This window comes from Parasteatoda tepidariorum, chromosome 10 (assembly GCF_043381705.1).
Source record: "Parasteatoda tepidariorum isolate YZ-2023 chromosome 10, CAS_Ptep_4.0, whole genome shotgun sequence".
NCBI lineage: Eukaryota > Metazoa > Arthropoda > Arachnida > Araneae > Theridiidae > Parasteatoda > Parasteatoda tepidariorum.
The window spans coordinates 79972035-79985589 of NC_092213.1; the positions used below are offsets into that span (position 1 = coordinate 79972035).

The following is a 13555-nucleotide window of genomic DNA, read 5'->3' on the forward strand; positions in this document are numbered from 1 at the left end:
TATAAAATAATTGTAACAGATCGTAGAATTATTTAACTCGAATCTCACTAACTTCTTACTGTCATTGACAATTAAATATTTATTTTTTAACTATGTGTTTTAATAGTAGCATCGTTTATTATAAAATATCTTACATGAAATGTTTCTTTCAGATGATCCTTCCTAAAGTGAAGGATGATTCAGATAGGGCTTCCATTTATTTCAATGACAACACTCTGGAAAAGAACAATATAAAAGTTCCCAGCAAACACATCATACCCAAAGACAACATAGTCATCAACAAAGAGCTAGGAGTGGGAGAATTTGGTGTGGTTCAGCAAGGTGTTTGGACCAATGAGGATGGAGAAAGGGTAAATATATTATTTCATATTTGCATGGAAATTCTTTCACTTTCAATCAGCACTCAAAACATATGGTGATCTTAATACAGCTCTCCCGGCTTCTCACAAAGCAGCAAAGAGCCAAATAGTGGTATCCACTCATCAAATTCTATCACAGATATAATTCTGGTGGGGGATTACTGTAGTGTATCTACCACTACAAGAATACAATTCCAATTCACTAGTATCTAAAACATGTTAACTAGATTCTATGTTGGGGTACCTTTCGTAGATGGGGGATGACATGGTCGATAACTACCATCCCCACAATTTTGTGAACTAAATTGAGCCTGACTTTTTAGCAACATGAAGTGTCCATATTATTCAATGTTGAAAAGGTGCAAAAGGACACTAATATACACTATCTAGCCAAAAGTTTCCAGACACTCTGTGATATGGGCTTTGAGCATTCTAAGGCACATATTAATATGATGTTGGTCCCCCTTTTATATCGATGACAGCCTGCACACACGCCTGGGAAGACTTTCTACTAGTGTTTGATAGGTGGCCATAGGAATTGACTTCTAAGCTTCCATCACAGCTGAAGTGAGTGCTTGCAGTGGCTACGTGATGTGCACTCTTAATTCCATCCCAAAGGTTGTTCTACGGGGCTCTGAGAAGGCCAGTTCAGTTTTTGAACACCCATTTCGTCAAACTGTGCAAGCCTCAATGTGTGAATGGAAGAGAAATGGGCCAAAATATTGTCATTAGAGTTGGGAGTGCAGCATTGTCCACATACGTCTCAGAGTTCCTACCATAGGAATTGACAGACACAGACCAAACCACTAGAAACACCCCCACACCACCATAACAACCAGGTGTCCGGATACTTTTAGCCATATAGTGTATTTGTAAGGCTAAGACCAGAAGTCTACAAATCTCAGGTGCTCAGTTGTCATAGTACTTATAGTTGGTGCCTTTTTTTTAAAAAAATTTAATATTTTTATCCTGATAATTTGAATATTTTTGGGCAAATGGCTTCTGTTGTTGTTGTTGCTTATCCTCACTGCCTGACGGAGTCATACAAGATCCACGAGTTCGTTGACTTAAAGGAAGTCGAAGGATTAAAGAGATCCTCCTTAGAGAGTCCCATGCAATCCAAGAGGTGCTCAGGAGAAGCCTGATGAATTTGGCACTTGGTGCAGGTGACAAAGGTTTTCCTGCCCTCGTTGAAAATGAGGCACTTCATGTGACCGCTGGCAAGCCTTGTTAGAACTGTCCGGGTACGCCTGTCACACGGGAGGTCAAGAGACAAACCCGGTTTTGATCCCTTGTACCAATGTGTTTTCCACTGTTGGTTGTGTTTTCCACTCCTCGGAGATTTTTGATTTTTCCAGAGAGTATAATTACAAAAAAGTAAGTGTGAAAGAGGGAGTTGTTGTAATCCTGCAACCCTCCTTAGCAAGAATATCGGCCATTTTATTCCCGTGGAGATTCACACAGGAAGGTACCCATTGCAAATGAGCATCATGATTAAGTGAAATGAGCTTTAATTTAAGCAGGATAGAGGTGCTGATCCTGTTGTCCACAAGAGGCCAATTACTAAGATGGTGGAGAGAACTACGGCTGTCAGACAAGATCCATAGATCACCATAATCCTCTTCGCATAGAATAACTTCTAGTCCCTGGCCTATTGCAATTCACTTCTGAAGACAGAGCAGTGATTAGGATTACAATGAGCAAGAGTCAAATTAGCTTGAGGGGTTTTGATATAAATGCCACTGCCAGCAAGATTGTCAATTTTACTACCATCAGTAAATATTTTAATGGCATTGTTAGGAATGTGGCTCAGGTTTTCCAAGGTCAGTTGGAAAACCTGAAGTTGATCCTGAAATGTAGCTCTGACTTCTGGAAATTTCGAATTTTTGAAAACCTTAAACCGAAGGGATCATTTTGAGTTTTACAAATTAGCAATTTTCTGTTAGAAATTATAGTTTCTTTCCAAGTATATTTATGTAGCAATCTTTCATAGCACCAGGTTGCACTGTTTTTAAAATTCAAAGTAAACTTAGCAGTGTAGCATTTAGCTCTATGTAGCTCACCAATGGAAGCACATCTTGAATAGCATCATAAAGTACTCTTATTGTTGTTTGTTAAATTTCTATTGTCTTCATTTTGTCAATCTTCTAATGTTTTAAAATATGTTTCATAAAATCATGGAATGAGAAGGAATGCATTTGAAACTTGGTCATAAGCGTATTTACTTATAGAACTAAGTTGATAAATGCTAGAGAAATGTTCTGTTATCACACCCAATCACAGCATTGTGTCTCTGATTGGTCTAACTCAGACATATGTATGATTTAAAATTAAATATATGCATTAAATATTTTTTTAAATAATGAAGTTTTTTTCTAGTATTGTTCTATAAAAATGTAAGGTGTATACTTAATAAATTTTTATAGTATTTTATTGTTTCATACTGAATCTTATGAAATTTTTTCTTAAGCAATTATGTCTGTAGAGATAAAAAATATAGTGCTTATAAAGAGTAAGGACAGTTAGACAGCTTTCCTCGTGTTTTCATGGTCTCTTAGCGTTTGAAAATATTCTTACTTCAATTAGAAACAGTTTATTTCGATGAAAATATTACCTCATGTTATCAATCTATAATTAAAAAACAAACTGTTTGTAAGTACATTCCTTTGCAATTCCTGAAAATCACTGTTTTTGAACTGATTCACTCGTGCAGTATTGTCGCTTGTAGAAAATATCAAATCAATGTTATAAAGGCTCGCAAAAACAATTTAATTAAAAGGAACAATGGATTTATTATCACTTATTTAACAAAATTTACGTAATCCATATATTTTTTCTGTTCAAATGATTTATAACACATAGAAATTACAAACTTCTCCAAATTATGTACATTTTCAAACAACTGAACTGAAAATCACTCTTTTGAAAAGCCACATGTATTTTTACTTCTTCAAATATGAATGAATTTGAGGTTTAGTCTTTTCAGGGTGCTCCATTCCTAGCGATTTGTCTTTTTTGACAAGTCCCTTTCATATCTGAAACTATTTATTTTGAAGACGCAAAAATATTTGAATTCTAAGATCATTGTGTACTTTTGAAGAATAGAAAAGTGTTTTGATCATGCGAGAAAATGAGAATTGTTGCTTATTTTCACCTTCGTTAAATAGGATTATGAATTTCGTAATATCGATATTTTTAATTCATTGTTCCTACGAAGATTCGTTTGAGGATTCGGAAAATATTCATTACATTGAAATCTTTGCTAAAACAGGATTTGACTGTAATGCATTCAGACATTTTCACTAACTTATAGCTCAAATCTAATCTAACAATTATGTTGAGAGTTATTTCATGTTTTTAATAAAAATCACTTTCAGCATTTTATTTAGTTAACAAAAGTAAAGTTGTTTACAGTTTTCCACTTAATAGATTTGAAATACCAGGGGTCTGTCTAGATTTTTTAAGAGGTATCAATTTTGTGAAAATGTATACATAATTTGTGAAAATTACAAATTATGTTAAAAAATTCAACATGAAAATATGGTAAAGTCAGAAAAAATTTTTCACTACAAATAAAAATCATTTATGACTGGTAAATTTCTATATATTTTTCCCCATATGTTCAAAAATAATTCCGCTACTGTAAAATTTTGGGCTTAAAATTGTATCCAAATTNGTCAGAAAAAAAATTTCACTACAAATAAAAATCATTTATGACTGGTAAATTTCTATATATTTTCCCCCATATGTTCAAAAATAACTCCGCTACTGTAAAATTTTGGGCTTAAAATTGTATCCAATTAAAAAAATGTAAAATTCCATAAAAGTCATTGTCCATAGTTAAATTTCAATTTGAATTAAATAAAAACATGCATTCAACAGTACTAGCACTAAAAGTTATTTTCATTATGAGAACTTTTTCGACTAAGTCATGCAGAAAAAAGTTTCACAGAGAAAAAAAAAATGTATGAAAAATAAAGGTCTTTTAAAATAAATGTACAATAATGTTTAAGAAAATGTTCGAATGTTTAGAATAATGATCGAATTTTGACTTTCTGTAAAGTTTACAAAGGGAGACCCTTGTTGTTTCATTTTAAAATACTCAGCTGGAAAAAAAAACTCACTTTGCTATGGCGTGAGTGACCGGTTAGGTTTACTATATTGCAGTATATGGCCAAACATGTGCTACCTTTTCGTAAAAGACATCTGGCAAAAAAGCTCCTCTTTTTCATAGATTGCAATAAGTGTTAGACAAATAGAGGCAAAAAGGTATGAGGTTCGACTTTCGATCGTCAATCCCATGCATTCAACTTGCGTCGGTGACGTCATGGCCTGCGGGGATCGGCCAGTTTATTTTAATTTGCTGTTGGTCGTTCTTGCATGGATCATGACGTCACCCATTATCTGTATTTAAGCTTCTGTTGAAGCATATCATTTGGGTATTCTTTCTTTTCTTTTCGTCACTCTGTTTGTGACATTCTTTATTACTAATGTTTTTAAATAAACTCATTTCTTCAAAAACTTCGTTTCTCTTTTTTTTTTAGTTGTTGATATACAGATATGATATTCTGAGAGAATCTCGGATGTCAATAAGAACGATTTTTGCATGAGAACTCTCTTTTGTTAAAAGTATTTTGTGAAACTATCGTTTTTCCTAAAGTTGAATTTGTGAAGCAACCACTAAACGGTAGTAAATTTGCCCTGGACAGACCCCTGAATACTAAATGAAAACCTGCGATATTTCTCGATATCGAACTTTTATACTTGAAGCACAATGATTTTATTATGCTATGCACCAAATGAAGTTTTTCCGTAGCTCTAATATTACTACTTTATCAGATCCAGGTGGCGATCAAGTGTTTGAGTGAGGAGCGCATGCAGAAGAATCATATGGAATTCTTGAAAGAAGCTGCCATCATGCACACTATTGATCACGAGAGCATCGTTCGCCTGTACGGAGTTGTACTTGAAACCAACACTCTTATGCTGGTACAACTCTTATTTTATTATTTGAATTACTATACTTTATGATTATAATTTTGAATGTTTTTTACTTCCAGGATTCATTTAATATTTTGCTAGGCTCATTTCATCTTGCTTGATTCTTTTAAGTGTTACAATAGATTATATATATTAGTTCTGTATGGTTATAAATCTTTATTTTTTAATTAATAAATTGTACTTCAGCTATGTAAAAAAATGTCAAATTTGTAATTTACTTACGTGATCTTGTGCATTACTTGAAATTAATGGTGGTTTGTTAGTGTTGGTTAGAGACCACTTTACTTAGAATAGACTTGGACCACTATTAAATAATTATCAGTGGTCCCCTGGACCAGCAATCAATTTAAAGGAGTGGTATATTGTTTTTATTTTTATGTTTTGGTCTGTTTTTATCACAAAATAGAATATTTTATCATAATTGTGTCACTACACATTCTTTGCATTGAATTTTTCATTTCAATTAATTAAGATTTTTAAAAAAAAATCAGATGGCAACATGTGAACAGATCCATAAATTTTTTTGTATCCTTTAATTAGGAACCTCTTAAACAAATGACTAAATTTTCTTAATTTCTACCTTTGATGTGTAATCAGGCAATCTTTGTAGGATCGGATTTTTGATGTCTAAAACAGGTTTTAACTCTTAAAAAAATATAGAACTTCAACTAATTTCTGTAGTACATTTCTATAAAAAACAATAGTGTTGCTTTGTTTCCTGAAAAACTCTGGAAATTGTCTAAAAAATTAGGGAATTTTAAATTTTCCAGCCGTAATCTGGAAAAGTCGGAGAGTTTGGTTTGGCGAATGGCAAGCTTGCAATGTTTGTGTCTACATTTCTTAAGGAACGTTTCCTGTGCAAGGGCCTCTTTTTTTCTCATTTGGAATTAATTAAAATAAAATGTATAAAATAATGTATTAATGTCAAATATTTTATTTTGTGGTTACCTAAAGATTTTATTCATGGTGCTGCAAATGCCTATTTTGACATTAAATTTGAATTTTTATTGAAATATATCTTAAAAAGTCAGGGAGTTTTTTTTTTCCATTTGAGTAGCAACCCTGAAACAAGGTACAGAAAAGCATTATACAACTAAGAAAAATGCATAGCAAACAATTAATACATGTTTGGCATACCATGGAATGCTTTTATCAAATTAACAATTTATTCAAAGGTAGTGACTAGAATGTTAATTTTTTAAAAAAAATATATACAGGGTACCTGCGCACCTGGAAAGTCATGAATTTCGGTATTGAACAAAATTTGTCATGAAATATCATGATTTTAACTATTTTTAAAAGAAAAATCATGGATTTAGGTCGCTAAAAAATCTAATTTTTAAAATGGAATTTACCTCCCCCCCCCATTTCATGGTGTTCCAAATATCTGAATTAGTAACAAAAACTCACTCACAGTCATATTTTATTAAAATATAAAATTTTTTATTCTGTTCTTTAAAAATTATGGTGTTTTTTCATAAAATGAAAGAAAAAACATCATTTCTTGAGCGAATTATCTTTTAAGCTTCTGTGATTTCAGAATTTTTGTTCTTATTTTTATTTTATCAATTTAAAATTTTAGCTGAAGCAAGGCAAGTCATTGGTGAATTTTTTTTTAATTCCGAAATGAGAACAGAAAAATTTGGAGTATTTCTTTCCCTTCCAATGAACAAGAGAAGTATCTTTAGAATATAATTCTGCAGAAAAATAAGGAGAGAAAAAAATTTGCTTTTGTATTTTTTTTCCAGCTTTTTTATGGCTTCAACTCTTTCTTTTCTCTGTTTTATAAATTTAAAGTCTATAAATATGAAGATGCAGAGTATATCAGTCTTATACCTATCATTTGATTAATGTTATTACAATGCTTTTTTAAATTTAATGTTGTGCTTTTGTCTGAGAAAATAGTAATTTCGCTAAGTCATAAAAAATTCTTGGAAAGTCTAAAATGTAGCAAATACCCTAAATATAATTGACAGTCAATAAATTACTTGTTGTACTATCAATGTTTTCATTTGGTAAGATTTTCCTCACTTATTTCTGCAGGTTACAGAACTTGCTCCTCTTAGATCCCTACTGGAGTGCCTTAAGGAGCCAGTTCTCCGTCCGAGTTTTCCCGTCATCTCCCTCTGTGACTTTGCCCTACAAATAGCTGAAGGTATGCAGTACCTAGAGAATAAGAAACTAATCCACAGGGACCTGGCTGCCAGGAATATTCTCGTCTTTGCAAAAAATAAAGTGAGTTTGATTGGTATACATACAATTTTATTTGCTTAAAACGTTTTTTTATCTTCATTGGGCAAACCAGGGATCTCTCCAAGGTAAATTGTTTAGTGGTACCTTCACAAATTCTGTAACGTATATAAAAGATTATCTGTAACGTATGATAAAGCCCATCATGTTACATGTTTGATGAAATACTTGGGTTTCCGCATGTGCGTTTACTTAGCTGTGTTCTGTGAGATTTTTGCATTCTGGCATACAACTTTGCTGCATTTTGCAAGATATTTTCAATTTCAAGCTTCATTTTCCACCCTCTGAAATCGAACCATCGATCGATCTTTATCGATCTTTTTATGAAGCTAATATAATCATGAAAAGTGATCTTTGTCAGAAACGAATTATTTTATCATGACCATGTAAGGTCTTTGAAAATTATTTTGCATTTTGTTAATGTATATAGTGCTTAAAAATATCTTTTAAGTGCTTAAAAAGTACTTAAAAGGTGCTTATTTTTTATTGAAGGATTTGGCTATGCATCCTGGTTAAATTGTTTTTCCTTTTACAATTTTTGGATAAAAAGAACTAATGAAGTGTTTTTAATATATTTAGGAAAAATTCCAAGTTATGCAAAAATGCGAAATGCAAAAATACCTACAAAATGCAAAAATATTGGTCATAATATTAGAATTAAAAAAAAATTGCATATTCAAAATAAATATTAAATAAAAAAGTTTTATTATTTTATTTGAACCGAAAAGTTATTTATTTATTAATTATTATTTTTTTGAAGTTGATGCTTCTGTTATTTTAAATTAATAACATGTATATTTGTTATTTTTAAAAATATCTTGCAGAAAAATATTAGTATTAGAGTGACAAATCGCAGAAAGCCCAAACAAATTCTGCCACATGGCTTAAATCCTGCTGGTGTATTGTGAAAATTAACTTTAATTTTTTTAGATTAAGAAGTTCTGGTACTTATTTGTAAATTGCTAATTTTTTGATCACACTATTATCCATCAAGCACTGACTATAGTTTTTTTTTTTGTATAAATCTTTTTCAAAGCAAAATGTATGTATTGGTTTCTGTTGTAAAATAAGCTTGTTATTTTCTAGGTGAAAATTAGTGACTTTGGCTTATCTAGGGCTTTAGGAGTTGGCAAAGATTATTATCAAACTAACTTCAATGTTAATTTGAAATTACCGATTGCATGGTAAGAAAACATGTACTTATCTTTTATTAATTTGTTTTTAAAGAATAGATTGTACTGACAAAAAAAAAATCTTTCATTTTAAGCAGAATATTAGAAATTTTTAATCAGTCTATGATTTTTTTTTGTTTTTTTTTTTTAGCTTAGTTTACTCATGTAGTAATCTATTTGTATGATTTGTGTATTTGATTTTGTATCGAAAAAATAGTACTACTTATTGTAATTTAATAAGTAAAGTGCAGTAGATTCCTAATTATCTGACATAGGTCTCAGATAGCTCAGTTATCTGACGTTTGTCATAATTGCTTGTAATAGCTTATACATTTTTACAATTACAACATTTTTACTTACTTATTATACATTAGCAACATTATTTTTGACTTTCAATTTTATAACCGTTATTGATTATCCAACCCAATTTTAAGTCTACAACTACCAATGTTCAACTCCATAGCCTTGTAATTTTGAACACTATCCAGAAGACAAGGGAATGTCTGGATCAAGTATAGGGGAAAAACTGCCTTCGTGGAGATTTGCCTTTTTGATGGAAGTAACCCGCATTTTCATTACATAGATAGGAGAACCACAAAAAATTCCCTCAGTTAGCCTGGCAGCAAGGGAATTCTAACCCAGGATTTCTTACGTAAGCACTGTGGTTGATGCCAGCCAGGTACAAAATTCAAATCGACCAGGGATTCGAACCTGGGTCACCTCATTGGGAGGCAAGCACTTTATCCCCTGAGCCACCATGGCTGTGTCTTGATAGTGGGAATGGAATGGGGATTCCAGGATTGAAAGTAAAACTGGAAATGTTCATTTCCCTACCATGAGCACTGGCTTGGAATAAAACCTTCCTTGATTACTGCTTCTAAGAGCGTAGCTAAATCGTAGCCAATCACCTAATTTTTTAAGTGTTGCAACATTGGCATAGCTGAAGCAAAACACAGAATGAGTTTATATGAGTGCAAAATGATCTCACATTATTGAAATAGTATTTTGAGCTATTTATTGTTTTTTACACTGTTTCTTACTTTCATTAGACTAAATGTTATTGGACAAATAATTGAAACTAGTTTGCATTAAAAATTGTAAGATAATTTTTCATGTTTAATTCATCTAACGTAATAATTTTTTTTTTATGAATCATTTTTAAGGGTATTTTTTTAAAAATTAAGATTTTCAAAATATTGCGTATGTTTTAATGCTTAAGTAACTACCAAATTTTTAGCCTGAGTTCGGCATGTAATTTCATTGTAAAGCAACAAGAATATTTAATTACGCTTGCTTTTAAATCATTCCTAATTAACAGAAATAAATCAAATGTTTTTGGGTGAAAAAATCTTTACTGATTGGTCTTTTTAAGATTAATTAAATTTCAGAAATTTGCATAAAATTGCATTAATAATGACGATATATAATATAAATTCGACGATTGGATAAATTAGACGTTAAATGAGTTAATTTATTAAGTGTTTAATGTTCACATGTTTAGACAAATGTATAATTTGTCTATGGCAAGAACTCCCTCGCCACCAAGTTTGAGGCCGTCTGTGGCTATGGAAACAAGAATGGCGCCTTTCAGAGAGGGTGGTTTTTTTCACTCTATTGCTAGCACAATAGACCGAAGAAAAAGATTCCCTTTTTCTCACCGACCCGAGTCAAAACCTGTCCTAAACTATGACCACAGGACCCCTATTGGAAATAGCTATACCTCGTTACCATAGTCACCGTCACGGGTCTAGACGGATGATTAGGGGGGTTCTTACTTGAGACTAACTGTACCTTCTTAATTATTCCTTCCTAATTTCTTAACCTGAAATTTATTTTTATCTCTCTCTCAATACTTGATTGCAATTGTGCATTTTATTACTGTTATTAATGAATGTTGCACTGTTAGGTGTGCCCCTGAATGCATCAACTATCTCCGTTTCACATCAGCCAGTGATGTTTGGGCTTATGGCGTGACACTATGGGAAATGTTCAGCTATGGATTTCAACCTTGGGCTGCTTTGACCGGACAACAAGTAATTTATATTTTTGTATGAGTTGAATTTGACAAAATATTTACATTTTTTGAACAAGCTTCAGATTCTCCCAACTTTTGGTGGAATTTCAGAACTTTCTAAACTTAGGAAAAATATGTATATTGTAAAATAAATAAGAATGTATAGTAAAACGGGTAAGAATATTTAAATAAAATAACACATTAATTAAAAAAAGAAACTTTAACTAAATATATTAATAATTTAAATGTTTGATTGTTCTTTCGCATCTGTAATTTCACCCATTTTATTTATATTTTAATTATTTTATTATTGATTTTTTATTATTCATTCAAATTTTTTTTAATTAAATAAAATGTTAAGCAATGTTGTGACGCTTTTCTGTAATTTAACAATGGTGCTATTGAATATAGTATCGTATTGTTAATTTTTCTTAAAATTCTTTCAGAGCATGTTTGTTTGATAATTTGTTAGATAGTCAGTATTTTTAAACCACTAAATCTTTAGACAATTTCATTTTCAGAAAATTAAAATATTCTTTTAAATAAAATCAAACTTTTGTTTGTTTTTACTTTAAGACATCAGTCTAAAGTCAATCCATCTTTATTATTTTAATTATAGAAAATTAAGCAATGTTATTTATTTTATAGAAGCATTGTTTTAGAATTAGCATTTTCTTTTGTTAAAGATTTATTCCTTTTATTTATTTTTGATTGATTTAAAGATTTAGAATATGTTAAATGACGATACATCGCTATATCGTGATGTGTAACAGACGATATACATATCACAATGTAAAATTTCTTACATCGATTACAAATTATTAAAGGCTATTCAGTTATTTCCATTTGTAATATGAATTAATTTTTTTAGTTTACTTAATTCTTTACATATCTTTATAAATTCGATATGATCAATTCTATTAATCTTGTTAATTTTTTTTTAATACACTTTTATAAATAACTTCTATAAATAAATCTAAAAAATACACCCTGTAACCTTTTTAAAAAATAGTTAAATTAATTGTAGTTTGGAATTAAAATTTTGTTACATAAGTAAATAAAATAATTATTAATTTAAAAAATATAATGAGCCACTTAATGTCAAATCTATTTAAAAGTGGGTATAAGCTGTTTTTATGGCGGCTAACATAATCAACTAAAAATAAGAGTGCTTAGTCAGTGACTAGCACTCGAGTGAATAGTCAGAAACTAGTTATTTTATCATGATCATGTAAAGTTTTTGAAAATTATTTTGCATTTTGTTAATATATGTCTGAAGAACGTTGGACAATGGAGAGAAAAAATTTTTTATTAGTGTTTATAATTAGGATGTTTTTTTAAGTGCTTAAAAATATTTTTTGAGTGCTTATTTTTTGTTGAAAAATTTGTTGCACACCATGCATTAAAAGTCAGAAAATTTTAATTACGGGAGAGTCTCAATAATTTGAGGTAGACGGGACCAAGAAATATTCGAAAATTTGAAATTTAATAAAAATAAATGCAAGCAAAGCAATTTTTAAAATTTCATTATTTAATTTAAAAATGTATTATATTTAATGAAAATGTATAGATAAACATAGAGGATCTGGGTACATTTAATATGTTAAACCAAGTTACAATATTCATCATAATACTGTATCAGATTAATTGTACTTTAAAATAATTTAATTGTTTAAACACACTGTTCACATGTTTTAGTGTTTATCAATATCGTTATTCAACATTCAGGTTTTTTAACATTCAGTGGTAGTAATCGTTCCATGTGTTGTGTGTGCATTGACCATTATTTGGGAGCAAGACTAACTTTTTATCACTAGCTCGGAAGTATGAGCAGGTTATCTGCGCACCTAGAAAGTCATGAGAAATCATGCAAAGCCATGAATTTCGGTATTGAACAAAATTTGTAATGATTTTAACTATTTTTTTTTAAAGAAAATCATGGATTTAAGTCGCTGAAAAATTTAATTTTTAAAATGGAATCCCCCCTCCCCCAATTTCGTGTGCTTCGAATATCTGAATTTGTAACAAAATTCCCACCCACAGTCATATTTTATTGAAATATAAAATGTTTTTATCATGTTCTTTAAAAATGATGGCGTTCTTTCGAAAAATGAAAGTAAAAACATAATTTCTCGAGCAAATCATCTTTTAAGCTTCTGTGATTTCAGAATTTTGTTATTATTATTTTTTTTTTTTTATTAATTAAAAATCCTAGCTGAAGTAAGCCAGTCATTGGCAATTTTTTTTTAAAATTCTGAAATGAGAGCAGAAAAATCAGGAGTATTTATTTCCTTTTCGATGAACAAGAAAAGTACCTTCAGAATATAGTTCTGCAGAAAAAAGAAGAAAAAATTATTTGCTTTTGTATTTTCAGGGTGCGTAGCGTTTGTAAAAAGTACTTAAAGGTGCTTTTTTGGGGATTTCGTTTTTAAAAGCTTTTAAAGGTGCTCTTTTCAGCTGGCGGTTTTAAAAAGTGCTTTTTTTTTCGAATAATTTTTTTCTTCCCTTCAGTGATATTTGGTGGATCCCATGCATTTCACGAAAAATGAGGAGTTTGCTACGAAATCACTCGCGCGGACTTCATGTCGTACCCACGTTATGACTTGCGCATGCGCGCACATTTGAAACCGAAACCCAAGTGCTCCAATTCGGATAGAGAATATCAGATCCTTATGAAATGTTTTTCTTTTTAATTTATTTTAATTTTGTTCTTGTTTATTTTATTTTACTTCTAACACTTTTTTTGACGTAGGGGGTAA

At 30.7% G+C, this 13555-nt stretch overlaps 1 protein-coding gene across 1 annotated transcript in view; it reads left to right on the plus strand.

Moving 5' to 3' along the window:
* LOC107449763 (activated Cdc42 kinase-like) overlaps window positions 1-13555 on the plus strand; it is a gene marked incomplete in the record, with an annotated part of 76446 nt that overhangs the window by 34725 nt on the left and 28166 nt on the right. The window contains 5 exon segments of the mRNA XM_043054925.2: window positions 153-350; window positions 5199-5348; window positions 7404-7595; window positions 8697-8794; window positions 10689-10815. Of these exon segments, the coding sequence (XP_042910859.2) occupies window positions 153-350; window positions 5199-5348; window positions 7404-7595; window positions 8697-8794; window positions 10689-10815 (765 nt within the window).